The sequence below is a fragment of the Thalassophryne amazonica genome, chromosome 1, assembly GCF_902500255.1.
Source record: "Thalassophryne amazonica chromosome 1, fThaAma1.1, whole genome shotgun sequence".
NCBI lineage: Eukaryota > Metazoa > Chordata > Actinopteri > Batrachoidiformes > Batrachoididae > Thalassophryne > Thalassophryne amazonica.
The window spans coordinates 17,285,233-17,310,558 of NC_047103.1; the positions used below are offsets into that span (position 1 = coordinate 17,285,233).

The 25,326-nt window shown below is 36.9% G+C and overlaps 1 protein-coding gene across 1 annotated transcript in view; it reads left to right on the forward strand.

The window, feature by feature from the left end:
• The window catches only part of gad2 (glutamate decarboxylase 2), a 103,346-nt gene extending 82,030 nt beyond the window's left edge, over window positions 1–21,316 (forward strand). The window contains exon 16 of the mRNA XM_034166379.1: window positions 19,064–21,316. Coding sequence (XP_034022270.1) covers window positions 19,064–19,237 — 174 coding nt within the window. The 3' untranslated portion in view covers window positions 19,238–21,316. The remainder of the gene's footprint in view (window positions 1–19,063) is intronic.
• Window positions 21,317–25,326: the final 4,010 nt, after the last annotated feature.

Below are 25,326 nucleotides of genomic sequence, written 5' to 3' on the forward strand. Positions count from 1 at the left end.
TTCATATATTCTCACCAAATTTTCACCACAGATACATATTACACCATGGAAGAACCCATTAAATTTTGGAGGTGATCTGGATCTGGATTCTGGAACAAGTTTCACTTTATGCAGGATTTGAGGGATTACATCAAAACTACTTCATAGATTCTCACCAAATTTTCACCACAGATACATATTAGACCATGGAAGAACCCATTAAATTTTGGACGTGATCTGGATCAAGTTTCACTTCATGTAGGATTTGAGGGATTACATCAAAACTACTTCATAGATTCTCACCAAACTTTCACCACATATACATATTACACCATGGAAGAACCCATTAAATTTTGGAGGTGAGCTGGATCTGGATTCTGGATCAAATTTCACTTCATGTAGGATTTGAGGGATTACATCAAAACTACTTCATAGATTCTCACCCAATTTTCACCACATATACATATTACACCATGGAAGAACCCATTAAATTTTGGAGGTGATCTTGATCTGGATTCTGGTACAAGTTTCACTTTATGCAGGATTTGAGGGATTACATCAAAACTACTTCATAGATTCTCACCAAATTTTCACCACAGATACATATTAGACCATGGAAGAACCCATTCAATTTTGGAGGTGATCTGGATCTGGATCAAGTTTCACTTTATGTAGGATTTGAGGGATTACATCAAAACTACTTCATATATTCTCACCAAATTTTCACCACAGATACATATTACACCATGGAAGAACCCATTAAATTTTGGAGGTGATCTGGATCTGGATTCTGGAACAAGTTTCACTTTATGCAGGATTTGAGGGATTACATCAAAACTACTTCATAGATTCTCACCAAATTTTCCACCACAGATACATATTAGACCATGGAAGAACCCATTAAATTTTGGACGTGATCTGGATCAAGTTTCACTTCATGTAGGATTTGAGGGATTACATCAAAACTACTTCATAGATTCTCACCAAATTTTCAACACAGATACAGATTACACCATGGAAGAACCCATTAAATTTTGGACGTGATCTGGATCAAGTTTCACTTCATGTAGGATTTGAGGGATTACATCAAAACTACTTCATAGATTCTCACCAAATTTTCAACACAGATACAGATTACACCATGGAAGAACCCATTAAATTTTGGAGGTGATCTGGATCTGGATTCTGGATCAAGTTTCACTTTATGCAGGATTTAAAGGATTACATCAAAACTACTTCATAGATTCTCACCAAACTTTCACCACATATACATATTACACCATGGAAGAACCCATTACATTTTGGAGGTGATCTGGATCTGGATCAAGTTTCACTTTATGTAGGATTTGAGGGATTACATCAAAACTATTTCATAGATTCTCACCAAATTTTCACCACATATACATATTACACCATGGAAGAACCCATTACATTTTGGAGGTGATCTGGATCTGGATTCTGGATCAAGTTTCACTTTATGTAGGATTTGAGGGATTACATCAAAACTACTTCATAGATTCTCACCAAATTTTCAGCACATATACATATTACACCATGGAAGAACCCATTAAATTTTGGAGGTGATCTGGATCTGCATTCTGGATTCTGTATCAAGTTTCACTTTGTGTAGGATTTGAGGGATTACATCAAAACTACTTCATAGATTCTCACCAAATTTTCACCACATATACATATTAGACCATGGAAGACTCCCTTAAAATTTGGAGGTGAGCTGGATCTGAATTCTGGATCAAGTTTCACTTTATGTAGGATATGAGGGATTACATCAAAACTACTTCATAGATTCTCACCACATTTTCACCACAGATACATATTAGAACATGGAAGAACCCATTAAATTTTGGAGGTGATCTGGATCTGGATTCTGGATCAAGTTTCACTTTATGCAGGATTTAAAGGATTACATCAAAACTACTTCATAGATTCTCACCACATTTTCACCACATATACATATTACACCATGGAAGAACCCATTAAATTTTGGAGGTGATCTGGATCTGGATCAAGTTTCACTTTATGTAGGATTTGAGGGATTACATCAAAACTATTTCATAGATTCTCACCAAATGTTCACCACATATACATATTACACCATGGAAGAACCCATTAAATTTTGGAGGTGATCTGGATCTGGATTCTGGATCAAGTTTCACTTTATGTAGGATTTGAGGGATTACATCAAAACTACTTCATAGATTCTCACCAAATTTTCACCACATATACATATTACACCATGGAAGAACCCATTAAATTTTGGAGGTGATCTGGATCTGCATTCTGGATTCTGTATCAAGTTTCACTTTGTGTAGGATTTGAGGGATTACATCAAAACTACTTCATAGATTCTCACCAAATTTTCACCACATATACATATTAGACCGTGGAAGACTCCTTTAAAATTTGGAGGTGAGCTGGATCTGAATTCTGGATCAAGTTTCACTTTATGTAGGATATGAGGGATTACATCAAAACTACTTCATAGATTCTCACCACATTTTCACCACATATACATATTACACCATGGAAGAACCCATTCAATTTTGGAGGTGATCTGGATCAAGTTTCACTTTATGTAGGATTTGAGGGATTACATCAAAACTGCTTCATAGTTTCTCACCAAACTTTCACCACATATACATATTACACCATGGAAGAACCCATTAAATTTTGGAGGTGAGCTGGATCTGGATTCTGGATCAAATTTCACTTCATGTAGGATTTGAGGGATTACATCAAAACTACTTCATAGATTCTCACCCAATTTTCACCACATATACATATTACACCATGGAAGAACCCATTAAATTTTGGAGGTGATCTTGATCTGGATTCTGGTACAAGTTTCACTTTATGCAGGATTTGAGGGATTACATCAAAACTACTTCATAGATTCTCACCAAATTTTCACCACAGATACATATTAGACCATGGAAGAACCCATTCAATTTTGGAGGTGATCTGGATCTGGATCAAGTTTCACTTTATGTAGGATTTGAGGGATTACATCAAAACTACTTCATATATTCTCACCAAATTTTCACCACAGATACATATTACACCATGGAAGAACCCATTAAATTTTGGAGGTGATCTGGATCTGGATTCTGGAACAAGTTTCACTTTATGCAGGATTTGAGGGATTACAACAAAACTACTTCATAGATTCTCACCAAATTTTCACCACAGATACATATTAGACCATGGAAGAACCCATTAAATTTTGGACGTGATCTGGATCAAGTTTCACTTTATGTAGGATTTGAGGGATTACATCAAAACTACTTCATAGATTCTCACCAAATTTTCAACACAGATACAGATTACACCATGGAAGAACCCATTAAATTTTGGAGGTGATCTGGATCTGGATTCTGGATCAAGTTTCACTTTATGCAGGATTTAAAGGATTACATCAAAACTACTTCATAGATTCTCACCAAACTTTCACCACATATACATATTACACCATGGAAGAACCCATTACATTTTGGAGGTGATCTGGATCTGGATCAAGTTTCACTTTATGTAGGATTTGAGGGATTACATCAAAACTATTTCATAGATTCTCACCAAATTTTCACCACATATACATATTACACCATGGAAGAACCCATTACATTTTGGAGGTGATCTGGATCTGGATTCTGGATCAAGTTTCACTTTATGTAGGATTTGAGGGATTACATCAAAACTACTTCATAGATTCTCACCAAATTTTCAGCACATATACATATTACACCATGGAAGAACCCATTAAATTTTGGAGGTGATCTGGATCTGCATTCTGGATTCTGTATCAAGTTTCACTTTGTGTAGGATTTGAGGGATTACATCAAAACTACTTCATAGATTCTCACCAAATTTTCACCACATATACATATTAGACCATGGAAGACTCCCTTAAAATTTGGAGGTGAGCTGGATCTGAATTCTGGATCAAGTTTCACTTTATGTAGGATATGAGGGATTACATCAAAACTACTTCATAGATTCTCACCACATTTTCACCACAGATACATATTAGAACATGGAAGAACCCATTAAATTTTGGAGGTGATCTGGATCTGGATTCTGGATCAAGTTTCACTTTATGCAGGATTTAAAGGATTACATCAAAACTACTTCATAGATTCTCACCACATTTTCACCACATATACATATTACACCATGGAAGAACCCATTAAATTTTGGAGGTGATCTGGATCTGGATCAAGTTTCACTTTATGTAGGATTTGAGGGATTACATCAAAACTACTTCATAGATTCTCACCAAATTTTCACCACATATACATATTACACCATGGAAGAACCCATTAAATTTTGGAGGTGATCTGGATCTGGATTCTGGATCAAGTTTCACTTTATGTAGGATTTGAGGGATTACATCAAAACTACTTCATAGATTCTCACCAAATTTTCACCACATATACATATTACACCATGGAAGAACCCATTAAATTTTGGAGGTGATCTGGATCTGCATTCTGGATTCTGTATCAAGTTTCACTTTGTGTAGGATTTGAGGGATTACATCAAAACTACTTCATAGATTCTCACCAAATTTTCACCACATATACATATTAGACCGTGGAAGACTCCTTTAAAATTTGGAGGTGAGCTGGATCTGAATTCTGGATCAAGTTTCACTTTATGTAGGATATGAGGGATTACATCAAAACTACTTCATAGATTCTCACCACATTTTCACCACATATACATATTACACCATGGAAGAACCCATTCAATTTTGGAGGTGATCTGGATCAAGTTTCACTTTATGTAGGATTTGAGGGATTACATCAAAACTGCTTCATAGTTTCTCACCAAACTTTCACCACAGATACATATTACACCATGGAAGAACCCATTAAATTTTAGAGGTGAGCTGGATCTGGATTCTGGATCAAATTTCACTTCATGTAGGATTTGAGGGATTACATCAAAACTACTTCATAGATTCTCACCCAATTTTCACCACATATACATATTACACCATGGAAGAACCCATTAAATTTTGGAGGTGATCTTGATCTGGATTCTGGTACAAGTTTCACTTTATGCAGGATTTGAGGGATTACATCAAAACTACTTCATAGATTCTCACCAAATTTTCACCACAGATACATATTAGACCATGGAAGAACCCATTCAATTTTGGAGGTGATCTGGATCTGGATCAAGTTTCACTTTATGTAGGATTTGAGGGATTACATCAAAACTACTTCATATATTCTCACCAAATTTTCACCACAGATACATATTACACCATGGAAGAACCCATTAAATTTTGGAGGTGATCTGGATCTGGATTCTGGAACAAGTTTCACTTTATGCAGGATTTGAGGGATTACATCAAAACTACTTCATAGATTCTCACCAAATTTTCACCACAGATACATATTAGACCATGGAAGAACCCATTAAATTTTGGACGTGATCTGGATCAAGTTTCACTTCATGTAGGATTTGAGGGATTACATCAAAACTACTTCATAGATTCTCACCAAATTTTCAACACAGATACAGATTACACCATGGAAGAACCCATTAAATTTTGGAGGTGATCTGGATCTGGATTCTGGATCAAGTTTCACTTTATGCAGGATTTAAATGATTACATCAAAACTACTTCATAGATTCTCACCAAATTTTCACCACATATACATATTACACCATGGAAGAACCCATTACATTTTGGAGGTGATCTGGATCTGGATCAAGTTTCACTTTATGTAGGATTTGAGGGATTACATCAAAACTATTTCATAGATTCTCACCAAATTTTCACCACATATACATATTACACCATGGAAGAACCCATTACATTTTGGAGGTGATCTGGATCTGGATTCTGGATCAAGTTTCACTTTATGTAGGATTTGAGGGATTACATCAAAACTACTTCATAGATTCTCACCAAATTTTCACCACATATACATATTACACCATGGAAGAACCCATTAAATTTTGGAGGTGATCTGGATCTGCATTCTGGATTCTGGATCAAGTTTCACTTTGTGTAGGATTTGAGGGATTACATCAAAACTACTTCATAGATTCTCACCAAATTTTCACCACATATACATATTAGACCGTGGAAGACTCCCTTAAAATTTGGAGGTGAGCTGGATCTGAATTCTGGATCAAGTTTCACTTTATGTAGGATATGAGGGATTACATCAAAACTACTTCATAGATTCTCACCACATTTTCACCACAGATACATATTAGAACATGGAAGAACCCATTAAATTTTGGAGGTGATCTGGATCTGGATTCTGGATCAAGTTTCACTTTATGCAGGATTTAAAGGATTACATCAAAACTACTTCATAGATTCTCACCAAATGTTCACCACATATACATATTACACCATGGAAGAACCCATTAAATTTTGGAGGTGATCTGGATCTGGATCAAGTTTCACTTTATGTAGGATTTGAGGGATTACATCAAAACTATTTCATAGATTCTCACCAAATATTCACCACATATACATATTACACCATTGAAGAACCCATTAAATTTTGGAGGTGATCTGGATCTGGATTCTGGATCAAGTTTCACTTTATGTAGGATTTGAGGGATTACATCAAAACTACTTCATAGATTCTCACCAAATTTTCACCACAGATACAAATTAGACCATGGAAGAACCTATTAAATTTTGGAGGTGATCTGGATCTGGATTCTGGATCAAGTTTCACTTTATGCTTGATTTGAGGGATTACATCAAAACTACTTCATGGATTCTCACCAAATTTTCACCACAGATACAGATTACACCATGGAAGAACCCATTAAATTTTGGAGGTGATCTGGATCTGGATCAAGTTTCACTTTATGTAGGATTTGAGGGATTACATCAAAACTATTTCATAGATTCTCACCAAATTTTCACCACATATACATATTACACCATGGAAGAACCTATTAAATTTTGGAGGTGATCTGGATCTGGATTCTGGATCAAGTTTCACTTTATGTAGGATTTGAGGGATTACATCAAAACTACTTCATAGATTCTCACCACATTTTCACCACAGATACATATTAGAACATGGAAGAACCCATTAAATTTTGGAGGTGATCTGGATCTGGATTCTGGATCAAGTTTCACTTTACACAGGATTTGAGGAATTACATCAAAACTACTTCATAGATTCTCACCAAATTTTCACCACAGATACATATTAGACCATGGAAGAACCCATTAAATTTTGGAGGTGATCTGGATCTGGATTTTGGATCAAGTTTCACTTTACACAGGATTTGAGGAATTACATCAAAACTACTTCATAGATTCTCACCAAATTTTCACCACATATACATATTACACCATGGAAGAACCCATTCAATTTTGGAGATGATCTGGATCAAGTTTCACTTTATGTAGGATTTGAGGGATTACATCAAAACTGCTTCATAGTTTCTCACCAAACTTTCACCACATATACATATTACACCATGGAAGAACCCATTAAATTTTGGAGGTGAGCTGGATCTGGATTCTGGATCAAATTTCACTTCATGTAGGATTTGAGGGATTACATCAAAACTACTTCAAAGATTCTCACCATATTTTCACCACATATACATATTAGATCATGGAAGAACCCATTAAATTTTGGAGGTGAGCTGGATCTGAATTCTGGATCAAGTTTCACTTCATGTAGGATTTGAAGGATTACATCAAAACTACTTAATAGATTCTCACCAAATTTTCACCACATATATAGATTAGACCATGGAAGAACCCATTAAATTTTGGAGGTGATCTGGATCTGGATTCTGGAATAAGTTTCACTTCATGTAGGATTTGAGGAATTACATCAAAACTACTTAATAGATTCTCACCAAATTTTCACCACATATATAGATTAGACCATGGAAGAACCCATTAAATTTTGGAGGTGATCTGGATCTGGATTCTGGAATAAGTTTCACTTCATGTAGGATTTGAGGAATTACATCAAAACTACTTAATAGATTCTCACCAAATTTTCACCACATATATAGATTAGACCATGGAAGAACCCATTAAATTTTCGAGGTGATCTGGATCTAGATCAAGTTTCACTTTATGTAGGTTTTCAGGGATTACATCAAAACTACTTTATAGTTTCTCACCAAATTTTCACCACATATACATATTACACCATGGAAGAACCCATTAAATTTTGGAGGTGATCTGGATCTGGATCAAGTTTCACTTTATGTAGGATTTGAGGGATTACATCAAAACTATTTCATAGATTCTCACCAAATTTTCACCACATATACATATTACACCATGGAAGAACCCATTACATTTTGGAGGTGATCTGGATCTGGATTCTGGATCAAGTTTCACTTTATGTAGGATTTGAGGGATTACATCAAAACTACTTCATAGATTCTCACCAAATTTTCACCACATATATAGATTAGACCATGGAAGAACCCATTAAATTTTCGAGGTGATCTGGATCTAGATCAAGTTTCACTTTATGTAGGTTTTCAGGGATTACATCAAAACTACTTTATAGTTTCTCACCAAATTTTCACCACATATACATATTACACCATGGAAGAACCCATTCAATTTTGGAGGTGATCTGGATCAAGTTTCACTTTATGTAGGATTTGTGGGATTACATCAAAACTACTTCATAGTTTCTCACCAAATTTTCACCACATATACATATTAGATCATGGAAGAACCCATTAAATTTTGGAGGTGATCTGGATCTGGATTCTGGATCAAGTTCCACTTTATGCAGGATATGAGGGATTACATCAAAACTACTTCATAGATTCTCACCAAAGTTTCACCACAGATACATATTAGACCATGGAAGAACCCATTAAATTTTGGAGGTGATCTGAATCTGGATTCAGGATCAAATTTCACTTTATGTAGGATTTGAAGGATTACATCAAAACTACTTCATAGACTCTCACCACATTTTCACCACATATACATATTACACCATGGAAGAACCCATTAAATTTTGGAGGTGATCTGGATCTGGATCAAGTTTCACTTTATGTAGGATTTGAGGGATTACATCAAAACTATTTCATAGATTCTCACCAAATTTTCACCACATATACATATTACACCATGGAAGAACCCATTACATTTTGGAGGTGATCTGGATCTGGATTCTGGATCAAGTTTCACTTTATGTAGGATTTGAGGGATTACATCAAAACTACTTCATAGATTCTCACCAAATTTTCACCACATATACATATTACACCATGGAAGAACCCATTAAATTTTGGAGGTGATCTGGATCTGCATTCTGGATTCTGGATCAAGTTTCACTTTGTGTAGGATTTGAGGGATTACATCAAAACTACTTCATAGATTCTCACCAAATTTTCACCACATATACATATTAGACCGTGGAAGACTCCCTTAAAATTTGGAGGTGAGCTGGATCTGAATTCTGGATCAAGTTTCACTTTATGTAGGATATGAGGGATTACATCAAAACTACTTCATAGATTCTCACCACATTTTCACCACAGATACATATTAGAACATGGAAGAACCCATTAAATTTTGGAGGTGATCTGGATCTGGATTCTGGATCAAGTTTCACTTTATGCAGGATTTAAAGGATTACATCAAAACTACTTCATAGATTCTCACCAAATGTTCACCACATATACATATTACACCATGGAAGAACCCATTAAATTTTGGAGGTGATCTGGATCTGGATCAAGTTTCACTTTATGTAGGATTTGAGGGATTACATCAAAACTACTTCATAGATTCTCACCAAATTTTCACCACAGATACAAATTAGACCATGGAAGAACCTATTAAATTTTGGAGGTGATCTGGATCTGGATTCTGGATCAAGTTTCACTTTATGCTTGATTTGAGGGATTACATCAAAACTACTTCATGGATTCTCACCAAATTTTCACCACAGATACAGATTACACCATGGAAGAACCCATTAAATTTTGGAGGTGATCTGGATCTGGATCAAGTTTCACTTTATGTAGGATTTGAGGGATTACATCAAAACTATTTCATAGATTCTCACCAAATTTTCACCACATATACATATTACACCATGGAAGAACCTATTAAATTTTGGAGGTGATCTGGATCTGGATTCTGGATCAAGTTTCACTTTATGTAGGATTTGAGGGATTACATCAAAACTACTTCATAGATTCTCACCACATTTTCACCACAGATACATATTAGAACATGGAAGAACCCATTAAATTTTGGAGGTGATCTGGATCTGGATTCTGGATCAAGTTTCACTTTACACAGGATTTGAGGAATTACATCAAAACTACTTCATAGATTCTCACCAAATTTTCACCACAGATACATATTAGACCATGGAAGAACCCATTAAATTTTGGAGGTGATCTGGATCTGGATTTTGGATCAAGTTTCACTTTACACAGGATTTGAGGAATTACATCAAAACTACTTCATAGATTCTCACCAAATTTTCACCACATATACATATTACACCATGGAAGAACCCATTCAATTTTGGAGATGATCTGGATCAAGTTTCACTTTATGTAGGATTTGAGGGATTACATCAAAACTGCTTCATAGTTTCTCACCAAACTTTCACCACATATACATATTACACCATGGAAGAACCCATTAAATTTTGGAGGTGAGCTGGATCTGGATTCTGGATCAAATTTCACTTCATGTAGGATTTGAGGGATTACATCAAAACTACTTCAAAGATTCTCACCATATTTTCACCACATATACATATTAGATCATGGAAGAACCCATTAAATTTTGGAGGTGAGCTGGATCTGAATTCTGGATCAAGTTTCACTTCATGTAGGATTTGAAGGATTACATCAAAACTACTTAATAGATTCTCACCAAATTTTCACCACATATATAGATTAGACCATGGAAGAACCCATTAAATTTTGGAGGTGATCTGGATCTGGATTCTGGAATAAGTTTCACTTCATGTAGGATTTGAGGAATTACATCAAAACTACTTAATAGATTCTCACCAAATTTTCACCACATATATAGATTAGACCATGGAAGAACCCATTAAATTTTGGAGGTGATCTGGATCTGGATTCTGGAATAAGTTTCACTTCATGTAGGATTTGAGGAATTACATCAAAACTACTTAATAGATTCTCACCAAATTTTCACCACATATATAGATTAGACCATGGAAGAACCCATTAAATTTTCGAGGTGATCTGGATCTAGATCAAGTTTCACTTTATGTAGGTTTTCAGGGATTACATCAAAACTACTTTATAGTTTCTCACCAAATTTTCACCACATATACATATTACACCATGGAAGAACCCATTCAATTTTGGAGGTGATCTGGATCAAGTTTCACTTTATGTAGGATTTGTGGGATTACATCAAAACTACTTCATAGTTTCTCACCAAATTTTCACCACATATACATATTAGATCATGGAAGAACCCATTAAATTTTGGAGGTGATCTGGATCTGGATTCTGGATCAAGTTCCACTTTATGCAGGATATGAGGGATTACATCAAAACTACTTCATAGATTCTCACCAAAGTTTCACCACAGATACATATTAGACCATGGAAGAACCCATTAAATTTTGGAGGTGATCTGAATCTGGATTCAGGATCAAATTTCACTTTATGTAGGATTTGAAGGATTACATCAAAACTACTTCATAGACTCTCACCACATTTTCACCACATATACATATTACACCATGGAAGAACCCATTAAATTTTGGAGGTGATCTGGATCTGGATCAAGTTTCACTTTATGTAGGATTTGAGGGATTACATCAAAACTACTTCATAGTTTCTCACCACATTTTCACCACATATACATATTAGATCATGGAAAAACCCATTAAATTTTGGAGGTGAGCTGGATCTGGATTCTGGATCAAATTTCACTTCATGTAGGATTTGAGGGATTACATCAAAACTACTTCAAAGATTCTCACCAAATTTTCACCACATATACATATTAGATCATGGAAGAACCCATTAAATTTTGGAGGTGAGCTGGATCTGAATTCTGGATCAAGTTTCACTTCATGTAGGATTTGAAGGATTACATCAAAACTACTTCATAGATTCTCACCACATTTTCACCACATATACATATTACACCATGGAAGAACACATTACATTTTGGAGGTGAGCTGGATCTGGATTCTGGATCAAGTTTCACTTTATGTAGGATTTGAGGGATTACATCAAAACTACTTCATAGATTCTCACCAAATTTTCACCACATATACATATTAGACCATGGGAGAACCCATTACATTTTGGAGGTGAGCTGGATCTGGATTCTGGAATAAGTTTCACTTCATGTAGGATTTGAGGGATTACATCAAAACTACTTCATAGATTCTCACCACATTTTCACCACATATACATATTACACCATGGAAGAACACAGTACATTTTGGAGGTGATCTGGGTCTGGATTCTGGATCAAGTTTCACTTTATGTAGGATTTGAGGGATTACATCAAAACTACTTCATAGTTTCTCACCACATTTTCACCACATATACATATTAGATCATGGAAAAACCCATTAAATTTTGGAGGTGAGCTGGATCTGGATTCTGGATCAAATTTCACTTCATGTAGGATTTGAGGGATTACATCAAAACTACTTCAAAGATTCTCACCAAATTTTCACCACATATACATATTAGATCATGGAAGAACCCATTAAATTTTGGAGGTGAGCTGGATCTGAATTCTGGATCAAGTTTCACTTCATGTAGGATTTGAAGGATTACATCTAAACTACTTCATAGATTCTCACCAAAGTTTCACCACAGATACATATTAGACCATGGAAGAACCCATTAAATTTTGGAGGTGATCTGAATCTGGATTCAGGATCAAATTTCACTTTATGTAGGATTTGAAGGATTACATCAAAACTACTTCATAGACTCTCACCACATTTTCACCACATATACATATTACACCATGGAAGAACCCATTAAATTTTGGAGGTGATCTGGATCTGGATCAAGTTTCACTTTATGTAGGATTTGAGGGATTACATCAAAACTACTTCATAGTTTCTCACCACATTTTCACCACATATACATATTAGATCATGGAAAAACCCATTAAATTTTGGAGGTGAGCTGGATCTGGATTCTGGATCAAATTTCACTTCATGTAGGATTTGAGGGATTACATCAAAACTACTTCAAAGATTCTCACCAAATTTTCACCACATATACATATTAGATCATGGAAGAACCCATTAAATTTTGGAGGTGAGCTGGATCTGAATTCTGGATCAAGTTTCACTTCATGTAGGATTTGAAGGATTACATCAAAACTACTTCATAGATTCTCACCACATTTTCACCACATATACATATTACACCATGGAAGAACACATTACATTTTGGAGGTGAGCTGGATCTGGATTCTGGATCAAGTTTCACTTTATGTAGGATTTGAGGGATTACATCAAAACTACTTCATAGATTCTCACCAAATTTTCACCACATATACATATTAGACCATGGGAGAACCCATTACATTTTGGAGGTGAGCTGGATCTGGATTCTGGAATAAGTTTCACTTCATGTAGGATTTGAGGGATTACATCAAAACTACTTCATAGATTCTCACCACATTTTCACCACATATACATATTACACCATGGAAGAACACAGTACATTTTGGAGGTGATCTGGGTCTGGATTCTGGATCAAGTTTCACTTTATGTAGGATTTGAGGGATTACATCAAAACTACTTCATAGTTTCTCACCACATTTTCACCACATATACATATTAGATCATGGAAAAACCCATTAAATTTTGGAGGTGAGCTGGATCTGGATTCTGGATCAAATTTCACTTCATGTAGGATTTGAGGGATTACATCAAAACTACTTCAAAGATTCTCACCAAATTTTCACCACATATACATATTAGATCATGGAAGAACCCATTAAATTTTGGAGGTGAGCTGGATCTGAATTCTGGATCAAGTTTCACTTCATGTAGGATTTGAAGGATTACATCTAAACTACTTCATAGATTCTCACCAAATTTTCACCACATATACATATTAGACCATGGGAGAACCCATTACATTTTGGAGGTGAGCTGGATCTGGATTCTGGAATAAGTTTCACTTCATGTAGGATTTGAGGGATTACATCAAAACTACTTCATAGATTCTCACCAAATTTTCACCTATATATAAGCTGTTCATATGGATGATTGTCAGCATTCAAGGAATTGGGGAATGTGCATAGAAGTGGAAAGAACTTCTGTCATGTCTGAATGTGACTCTTCCGCCATGAAATGTTCCGTTGTTGCTTATCACGCTGACACAAACACATTCATCACAAAGTTTTGATATGACAAATACTGCTTGAACAAAACAACGTGATCAGTTCACCCGCCTACCACATTGACGCACCACTACTTGCAGCCAATCACATAGCTCCACTGATCCACGCAGCAGGGCAAGGCCCACCCACCTGGGGGCGGGCCAAGTGTAGGCTTAAGACCAACCTAGCCTTAATGTCGGGGTTCTTGTTTGCAGCGGTGCATGTGACCCCTGCCTCAAGACCCCAGCGCTGTCTTAGCTGACTCTGTTCATCAGTGTAGGCATCTTTTTAATATAAGATCTGTTTTTAAGGTTCATCTGCTGGCAGTCTAAATCTACTGGGTTGGATTCAGCAGACAGAAAAACCCCAACAAATACAAATGGCCAACCTGTTTTCTTCCACATACGAGGTCTATTAGAAAAGTATCCGACCTTATTATTAATTGGAAACCAATTTTTCGAATGGTTTCCAGCTGCCAGTCTCTAACAGTTTCTGAAAAAATTCTGATGGAAAAAAAAGCCCAAATCATTCCGCCATTTCCTGACAATGAAAATCCGCCGAGGGGCTGGACCACTCCTCACTCAAAGCCTGCTCACAGGCGAATGACGCAACCGACAGGCATGGAAAAACTCACGCATGCGCACGAGGGTTCAAGCTTGTCTGACGCAATCACACGTGATTCAAAACTGTATTAAGTGATCCAGATTGCAGGTTTCTACTGAGCATGATTACCACATAATTGTAAAGTGTCATGCAGATTTAACTAATGTGACATTTTAAGGCAGTGAAGTGGGAGGGATTTGCGTGCGCAGTCTGACTGCCCTTCTTATGTATTAAATTAGACAAAATGCTTTGCACATTTCACACAATATTATTTGTTGCAATTTGTACAACTGAATTTTAACCGCAATTGCACGCGCTATTTCTGCACATACGGCAGTTTATTCCTCTTTTGTCCACACTGTGTTCCCGCAGCCTCAGCACACCAACGTCTGCTTCTGGTACCTCCCTCCTGGGATCCGCTACATGCAGGACAAAGAGGAGAAAAAGAAACGCCTGCACAAGGTGGGTGAGCCGACATAAGGAGCTTTACTGTGGTATCTGCCTGGACACACCTCGCCGGTGCCCGACATGCTTGTCAGTCATATCCAGCTCAACCATCACATGTCCTCCTCATTAGGCGCAGCATGCACACTTGGCTTTAACACTGAAAATATTTTCTAAGCACTGAGGAAATGCTGACAGGCCTAAAACGTTATATGTACACTTAGCAGGGGTGGAGGTAGGCAGTGGGAAGCAGGCTAATGTGGCAGCCATTCAGAGGGGCCCACAGCAGCAGGAGCCTAATAATTGACAATTAGGACAAACAGATGGTGTGAGTGCCGCCCATGCAGAGCGCGCTGTCCTCCACCGCGGTCTGCACAGTCAGACAAAAGAGCAATCACAAAACAAAAGACAGAGGTTTCATTTTGTTTTCAAAAGTTTGAAAGATCAGACAATGGGGTGTTTGATCAGGATGCTGTAAAAGGGGGAAAAAATCAGAGCTGGACTGATTTAACTTAATGGACAAGTATACCACAGTATACCACAGCTTACCATAGTATACCACAGTATACCACAGTATACCACAGCTTTCCACAGTATACCACAGTATACCACAGCTTACCACAGTATACCATAGTATACCACAGCATACCACAGTATACCACAGTATACCATAGTATACCACAGTATACCACAGCTTACCACAGTATACCACAGTATACCACAGTATAGTACAGTATACCACAGTATGCCACAGTATACCACAGCTTACCACAGTATACTACAGTATACCACAGTAAAGTACAGTATAACACAGTATACCACAGCATAGTAGAGTATACCACAGCTTACCAGAGTATACCACAGTATAGTACAGTATACCACAGCTTACCACAGTATACCACAGTATACCATAGTATAGTACAGTATACCACAGTATACCACAGCTTACCACAGTATACCATAGTATACCACAGCATACCACAGTATACCATAGTATACCACAGCATACCACAGTATACCACAGTATACCATAGTATACCACAGTATACCACAGCTTACCACAGTATACCACAGTATACCACAGTATAGTACAGTATACCACAGTATGCCACAGTATACCACAGCTTACCACAGTATACTACAGTATACCACAGTAAAGTACAGTATAACACAGTATACCACAGCATAGTAGAGTATACCACAGCTTACCAGAGTATACCACAGTATCGTACAGTATACCACAGCTTACCACAGTATACCACAGTATAGTACAGTATACCACAGCTTACCACAGTATACCACAGTATAGTACAGTATACCACAGCTTACCAGAGTATACCACAGTATAGTACAGTATACCACAGCTTACCACAGTATACCACAGTATAGTACAGTATACCACAGCTTATCACAGTATACCACAGTAAAGTACAGTATAACACAGTATAACACAGTATACCACAGTATAGTACAGTATACCACAGAAATGAATCACCAGCTCAGAATGGTTGTTTTAATCACTGAGGACAAAAATGTAAAATGTTACAGCTGTTAAAGCACATGATATTATTTATCTTATCTTTACAAAAACATATAGTTTGTAAAATCCACAGGAGAAAGTTTTAGATTTATGGAGTAAAAACAGCAACAACTGCAACATCATCAGTGTTTATTTATTTATTTATTTGTCTGTCTGTCTGTTAGCAGGATTACGTCAAAACTACTGCACGGATTTTGACGAAATTTTCACCACAGGTAGATATTAAGCAATGGAAGACTCCATGAAGTGTTTTGAGGTGATCTGGATCCAGATTCTGGATCGAGTTTCACTTTATATAGTCTTTGAAGGATTACGTCAAAACTACTGCACAGATTTTGACGAAATTTTCACCACAGATAGATATTAGGTCATGGAAGACTCCACTGAATTTTGGAGGTGATCCAGATCTGGATCCGGATACCAATATCCGGATAACTGATCCAGATCCGGATCCAGATTCTGGATCAGGTTTCACTTTATATAGGCTTTGAAGGATTACGTCAAACACTACTACACAGATTCTCACCAAATTTGCACCACAGAGAGATATCAGGGCATGGAAGACTCCACTGAATTTTGGAGGTGATCCAGATCCGGATCCAGATTCTGGATCAGGTTTCACTTTATATAGGCTTTGAAGGATTACATAAAAACTACTGCACAGAGTCTCATCAAAATTCACCACAGAGGGATATCAGGGCATGGAAGACTCCACTGAATTTTGGAGGTGATGTGGATCCAGATTGGAGGATGTCAGCAAGCTCCGATTGCTCTTGTTTAATTTTGTATAGGATTCAAAAATTATACTTCTCCAGTTTTCGGGAAAAGTGATTATTGTTATTATTAGTATTGGTTGAGCTAAAAGGATTTTAAAATGAATAATTTGCACCACAAGTATGTGTAGTCATGACTCAGAATCACCTTTGTCTGACTTTGACACTATTCTTTAGAGAGTTTGTCTGAAATTGTGATGGGAGCTAAATGTACGACATGTTTTCTTGACCCCGTTACGTGCCAGGCTGGTTAAAGATGTCTGGTCATCACTAGCGTGTTGATTATTCTAAACTCATCACTCACAGATCTTTAAAGCTGCTGTGATAAAACCTTCTTAGGAAACCCAGTTTGGACTGTGGGTTACTCAGGAATTATAAACCTATTTCCAATTCATAATTTTTCTTGTAGGTGATGGAAAAGTTAGTTGCTAAGCAACGTCTTGCCTATCTACCTGTGAATTATCATTTTGAGCACCTGCAGTCAGCGTTTAGGGCTCGTTCCACACAGACTGCACTGACTAAAGTGGTGAACAATGTATAGATGGATGCAGATTCCACATCAGTGTTCCTGTTTCTGTAACAAAGTTTAGCTTTTGATACCACTGATCACTGTATTTTGTTACGTGCTACCTGACTGTAGCTCCCACTCTGGGAAGGTTATCATATGTTTTTGTGTAGGCAATGGTATAATGAGCCTGGGTTGTAAGTGTTTTGCCACCTTAGCTGGGACCGATTAGATCAATATTGGTTATAGTCACAAGAAGTAAAGCACTGTCTGTTACGCAAACCTGGAGTTGTACCAGCCCACTCTCATGTTCATTTTTTTTTCATGATACCATCACAAAATGTATTACGTTTGCGGTCACCATTCACTCACTAATTTTAACCCCCACCCATCATGTCACCCCAAATTTCGTGATACCATCGCAATTTCTTTTCATGACACCATCACGAAAATCTACACCATGATGGTGATGGTCTAGTGGTTAAAGCACTGGGCTTGAGACCAGAGGATCCTCAGTTCAAATCCCAGCCGGGCCCTTGGGCAAAGGCCTTAATCCCCTAGCTGCTCCCGGTGTGCAATGGGTACCTTGTGTGGCAGCACCCTCACATCGGGGTGAATGTGAGGCATTATTTGTAAAGCGCTTTGAGCATCTGATGCAGATGGAAAAGCGCTACATAAATGCAATCCATTTACCATTTTGGAAAAAATATTAGACTTTGCTTCCAAAGGTTTAGTGAAGCTATCTGTATAATTTTTCTCTTATATGCACCAGTGTGAGAATTAAGCTATAATTTTATGGTGTGTGTGTGTGTGTGTGTGTGTATACATATTTTGGATTTTCTCAGGTGGCCCCTGTGATAAAGGCCAGGATGATGGAGTATGGGACAACCATGGTTAGCTACCAACCGCAAGGGGACAAGGTCAACTTTTTCCGCATGGTTATCTCAAATCCCGCCGCTACCTTCGAGGACATCGATTTTCTTATTGAGGAGATTGAACGACTTGGCCAGGATCTATAAGACCTGCCTGACCAAATCCTTCTACCCACTCCGCCGCCTTGACGGATGAATTGTTTGTTGTGAATGTACCAGTAAAAAAAATAAAAGTTTTCTTCATTTCCTCCATAGTCATAGATTTAAAAAAATAACATCTATATCATGTAGAATATTGCGTAGTGTAGCTTTGCTGTGGACTGCGTTTGTCCCAAAGCGACGTAAAAGTGCTCCTGTCTGCTTTTCCTAGTGTAGTAAATCCCAGGGCAGTGTAAGTGATGTGACTTTATATGTTGTGATAGGAATTGCCTGTGCAATGGGTTGATGAGGAAGCATTACTTTTTCAGCCATTGTCATTTGCCGATACGTTAAGTGCCAAATGTGGTTGTGTTCTGTCGTAACTTACATTTAACCTCATGGTTTAAAAGTTAAATAAGCACTTCACCTTACCTCAGCTTAATCAACTGCCTTCCCGTGTGTATTTCAAGCAGCTATCTTGTGCAAACGTCCCTTAAGATCATAGACTGGTGATGTATAGCAGCACAAATATGATTAACTGTATGATAGTATCCCAATAATCTGAAGAACTTTATGTATATTAAACTCCAACTGAAATTATATGGGTTTTTTTTCTTTGAGCACATAAAACTACTGTGTAAATAGCTTTACAGTCTGTTGTACTGGATAATCAGAGTTTTTTTTTATGGCGACACCTGACTTTGTATGGCATTCGGAGTGTTACTGGTTTCTCTCATCAACCACTTTCTGTCCTGAGCCTTCTAGCTAACATCACCTTTTCACTAAATACAGACTTGTAATGGACCTTTGCTGCTGAACTAGCAGTTAAAATGAGCATTGTGAGCAGAGTACATTTTCCACCACTGTTAGCGTTCTAGCTAATATCGTATGAAACGTAGGCCGTGTATCTGACGCAGACTAGCTAACTAGCTTATCAGCTGTAGCCTTCTGAACAACTTACATATAGCTGCTACTGTCAAGGCCCCACAATTTAGATGCTACACAGTGTGGATTATGTTTCTTACACTGAGAACTAAATTTGTAAGCTACATTTCCAAGTCCAGGTCTCTCGACACTCTTGTGGTGTCTTTCACTGGCATGCTAGGTGACACAAATGTAGCGATGAATGAGCTATGATTTGTCATGCTATCCAAGAACTAGAAACGAATTAAGAGCCAGAAGAACAGTTCTGTAAAATTTGTAATTTTGCCATCACCACTTCACAAACTATGCTAGCACAGCCGTCAGTCAATCACCGGCACGCCCGCTAAGGTTCAGCAGCTGAAGGAGCATTTCTGATCTATTCTTTTACTAATGACAATAAACTAGAAAATCACTTCTAAAAAAGAAGGAATGTGAACTGTATTGCTACAACTGCCATTTTCTGAAGTTGAAAGTATGTCTTGGGGATGATCTGCAGTGTAAACTTAAGTATCAGGGTGTTTTTTTTCTTCTTCTTCTTCCTGCTCCTTTTTAGTGCATTTAATGTAGTAAAAATTTGCTAAAACCCATTTTGTTGGTTGTCACATGCTAATTCAGAAGCCAGCATAGGGACTGTTTTCAGCTTGGCTGTATATTTAGCTGTGGTTAGCGTGCTGTATATGTCATAGGATTTAAAATAAGAAAAACAATGGCTTTACATGTAATCCCAACTACAGTACTTATACTGAGGTGTTTGGTGGTTTGGGGTTAACAATTAATTGAAATATTTAGGATTTTGAGAAACTGGAAAAGGGGCAATAATGATGTTTTAGTCTGGATACAGGAGCCAGTTTTTCAGCTTCCGTTGTACTTGACATCACTTGCACTTAGCTGTTGGTAAAAAAAAAAAAAAAAGGGTATTGCAACTGACTATTCTTGATTCATTCACGAGCAATATTTGAGTATGGGTCCAAATATTAAAGAAAACCTCTAATTCAAGTGTACAAACAGTTGATAATCAACTTTCCAACCTGCACATAAGCAGTGGTTAGCAAAAACTAAAAGTATGCTTAGCTGGGTTAGTTGATGAGTTGTGAAACCTGACTTGCCAAGCACAAGTTCTGTAGCATTTTTGTTGGTAGTTAGAAAAGCACAATTTGCTCAACATGGTCAGTCAGTGTACAATCACTTTTGATCATAGATGTAAATACAATTTCGAGATGTCCTAAGTACATATCTTTGTGTATAAATATGTGTATATAAGACATATAACCAGAGACTATTTGTGAGGTAAAGTAATTCATATTTTCTCTATCTGATATATAGAGAACTTGTATTTTCATCCTGTTATTCCCAAAAGGCTTTTTGCTGTGTGTATGTGTATCAGATACTTGGTTTGTGAATCTTCTAGTTTCAGGGACTGGCTTTAAGCTCAAAGAAAGGGACAGATTTCACCTTGAAATACTCAGTCTTACCAGGATGGACAGTAAGACAGTGTTTGTGTTTTAAACGCATATGCAAAGCCATTTTGACTCTGAACTGCGTGGATTTTTTTTCATTGTGCACAAGTGATACTTGACCGTATGTGCCGATGTGTACCTTAGCATGTTTGTCATGTGTTGCCTTAGTATCAATTTGCCAGTATTGTCTAGATTTACTCCGAAGGGAGGCCGTGCACTTTAGAATATACACTTAATAGCGTACAAACAATGTTCAGTAGTTGTTCATAAGTTGTGTTTTTTTTAATTACTGATGTTCACTGAATCAAAAATTTATGGGAAATTAATATTTGTAGATACGGTAAAGCCTCGTTTTTAATCAATCTAATGTCCCACACTGTAAAAATGCAAAATCTTACTATTTACTAAGTCCATTTAATTTCTCGTCAAAATCTAATTTACAGTTCATAAAAACACAAACACTTAACTAAAATTTCAGCAAGATATAAGGCTGCGTTTTCAGATATAAACCTTTAAAATTCTTTTAAGTGTAGGAGTCTTGTAAACATCTTGTATCGAGTCATATGAGATTAAACAAGTTGTTACGTCTCATCGTAAGATTGTTAAGATGCTGCGTTATTTGTAAAAGATGTAACACTTCCTAGTACTACTACGTAAAATTCAAACTGATGATATTTCAAGTAATCTCAAGTTTAAAACACTTTTTTTTTATGTGAACAAAAAAAAAAAAAAAATCCGCCAATGGAACAGGTGAAAATTCACTTAAGATTTCTTCAATTAAAATACTCATTCTGAGCTCTGTTTCACTAATGTTAGGAAGTGTTATAGCTTTTTGCAAACACGGCATCTTAGAAATGGTATGGTGAGTCAAAAGAATGGCTTGTTTTGTCTCAGATGTCTTGATACAAGATTTTTCCAAGACTTTCACAGAATTTTTAAGATAAATTTTTAACATCTTACTGAAATTTTACCTGTTAAGTGAATGTGTACATTAGATATTTACACTGCAAAAACTGATATATAAGAAAGTAAAAAAGAATTGTTTAAAGAAATGTTACTTAATTTTTGCCTAAAATAGAAAAATAATCTTATCAAGCATTTTTTACATAAGAAAAAAATGTCTTACTTTGGAGAAAATGTATCTCAATTTTTCTTAGGTTTTCCCAGCTAATATCAAGCTGTATTTAGCCAGTAACAAGGAAAGGCAATGAATTTCAAATCATCTCAGCAAAGGAAGAAGATTGTTTTCCTTGTTTTAAGACAAAGACTAATCCTAAAATAAGAATTCTGTCTAGTTTTAAGGCACATTTTGATTATTCAGTGCCTATATATTTTGCTAGTTTTAAGTACATTTTTTACATTTTAGATTTTTTTGCTTAATGCAAGACACTTTGATTAGATTTCGGATTATTTGTCTTATTTTGAGAGGGACTGTTTTTGCAGTGTAGACTACAAATTCAACAAATACAGTTGGTTAGATTTTGCCGTTTTGCAGTGCAGTAGAGTTGGTCACATTTTTCATAAATATATTGGCTGTCTTTTCGGCTCTTAAATCAAATTGGCGCAGAGACAACACTGGATTATTACATCGACAAAGGAATCTCACTGTGGTAGCCTCAGAAAGCCAGATATTCTCTCTTGCTGCTGTTGCTGCTAAATTTGCCTCCTTTGCACGTGCATGCAATGCTTTGCCTATCCAGCTTGTTTGATGTACAATCTCCTATATATCTAATTCTATATATGTATATCTATATGTGCACACTATATGTATTATATGTAGCTCCTGTAATTAGCTTTAGTGTCTGAATAGCTTGTAGATTCGTGCACTGTCGCTATAGCCTTTACATGTGATCTGTGGCCTCGTGAAGTTTCTTGTGCTGCAAGCATGCTAACCCAGCTTTACATTATATTCTTCTCTGCGCTTTCTCTGGCTGTCTCTATCCAATTTCTACCTTTCTCTTCTGCTTGAAGACTGTCGCAGCTTTGACTGTAGAGTATTATATCTATCTGTGTAGTCCCGCTTGCATGTCTTCCTGTGCGCTTTTCTCTGCTCTGCGCCTGTACGGCTTTCCTGTCTTTCTCTTCGGCTTTGCCCTCTTTCAGCAACGGCGTATACACGACAATGCATCTCAGCACTTTTCTCGGCTACCCGCTGCCGTTCCGTTTGTCTGTCTTGTCTCGGTGTCTCAGTGTTGTTACAGCGAGACGACTGGTGTTTTTTCCAAGTCACCAAACTAGTCCACTTGTCAAAGGCCTTTAACTCTATGGGATGTATGAAAATCATTAAAAACCTCAAACCTCGGTCAAAATACATGGAGGGGGTGTTAGCCAATAACAAAGTACTTAAAAAACATTTCTTTGTTTGTTTGTTTCTGTTTGCTTACAATTTTATTCTTAAGGACCAATAAATCCAAAGTACTCAGAGTGCAGTTCATTTTTATTCCTAAATGTGGTGCAGTTCTGAACGATGTATTCTGTAGACTGCTGTATATCTTCATGCATTTGTTTGTCTGGAACTATATGTTACTCTTGAGGAAATATATGAATAAATATTGGAAAAATATATATCAGTTTAGATGTTTCTTCTTTCATGGTCTCAGTCGACTCGAAGATGCTCAACCCAGTCTCTTGCTTTTTTGTGCTCCCGTCACAAAATGAGTCACATTTTCGTATTTTGCGCTCCTGTTACGAAATTAATTTGTGCTCCCATCAGAAGGCAGGAGCATGAACTATAGATTGATTGACTTTCATGATACCATGACAAAATGGCGTGACATTGGGTTGACTTTATGATTGAAATGAAACGGCAGTATCATTTATGTAATTTATCAATCAATCAATCAAATTTTATTTATAGAGCCCTTTTACAACACACAAGGTGCACAAAGTGCTTTCCATTAAAATCAAACAAGGAAAAGACAGTGTACATAAACAGTTAATACACCATCACTGCTTAATAAGTATCAAAAGCCAGTCTGAACAAACGAGTTTTGAGCCGAGCTTTAAAAATATCAAAGTCTGTCATGGTTCTCATGTCAGGGGGAAGTTTGTTCCAGAGTCTAGGCCCAGCAACAGAAAAAGCTCGATCACCCCAGTGCTTACACCTGGTTCTTGGGACTTCCAATAAAAGCTGGTCTGTAGACCTTAAGGCCCTGGTTGTGTTACGAATACACAACAGTTTGGAGAGGTAAGAAGGGGCAAGACCGTTAAGAGCTTTAAAAACAAAGAGCAAAATTTTAAAATCAATTCTAAAAGAAACGGGGAGCCATTGAAGAGAATTAAGAATTGGAGTGATATGTTGACGACGGGGCGTGTTTGTTAAAAAACGTGCAGCTGCATTTTGAACCAATTGAAGCCGTTTGAGAGATGACTGGGAAATCCCAACATAAAGTGCATTGCAATAATCGATCCTCGAGCTGATAAAAGCGTGAACGGTTTTCTCCAGGTCTGCACGGTTTAAAAAAGGTTTAACCTTTGCCAAGAGACACAACTGATGAAAACTGGTCCTGACCACACTATCAATCTGCTTATCAAATCTGAAGCCACTGTCAAAGGTGACCCAGAGGTTTTTTACAGTGGCTTTCAATTTAGCAGGCAGGTGGTTAAAATCAGTGGCGCAATCGCCAAATAAAATACATTCTGTCTTCTCCTCATTTAAATGGAGAAAAGTTTGACCTAGTCATAACTTTATGTCTGCAATACAGTTGATGAGGGCTT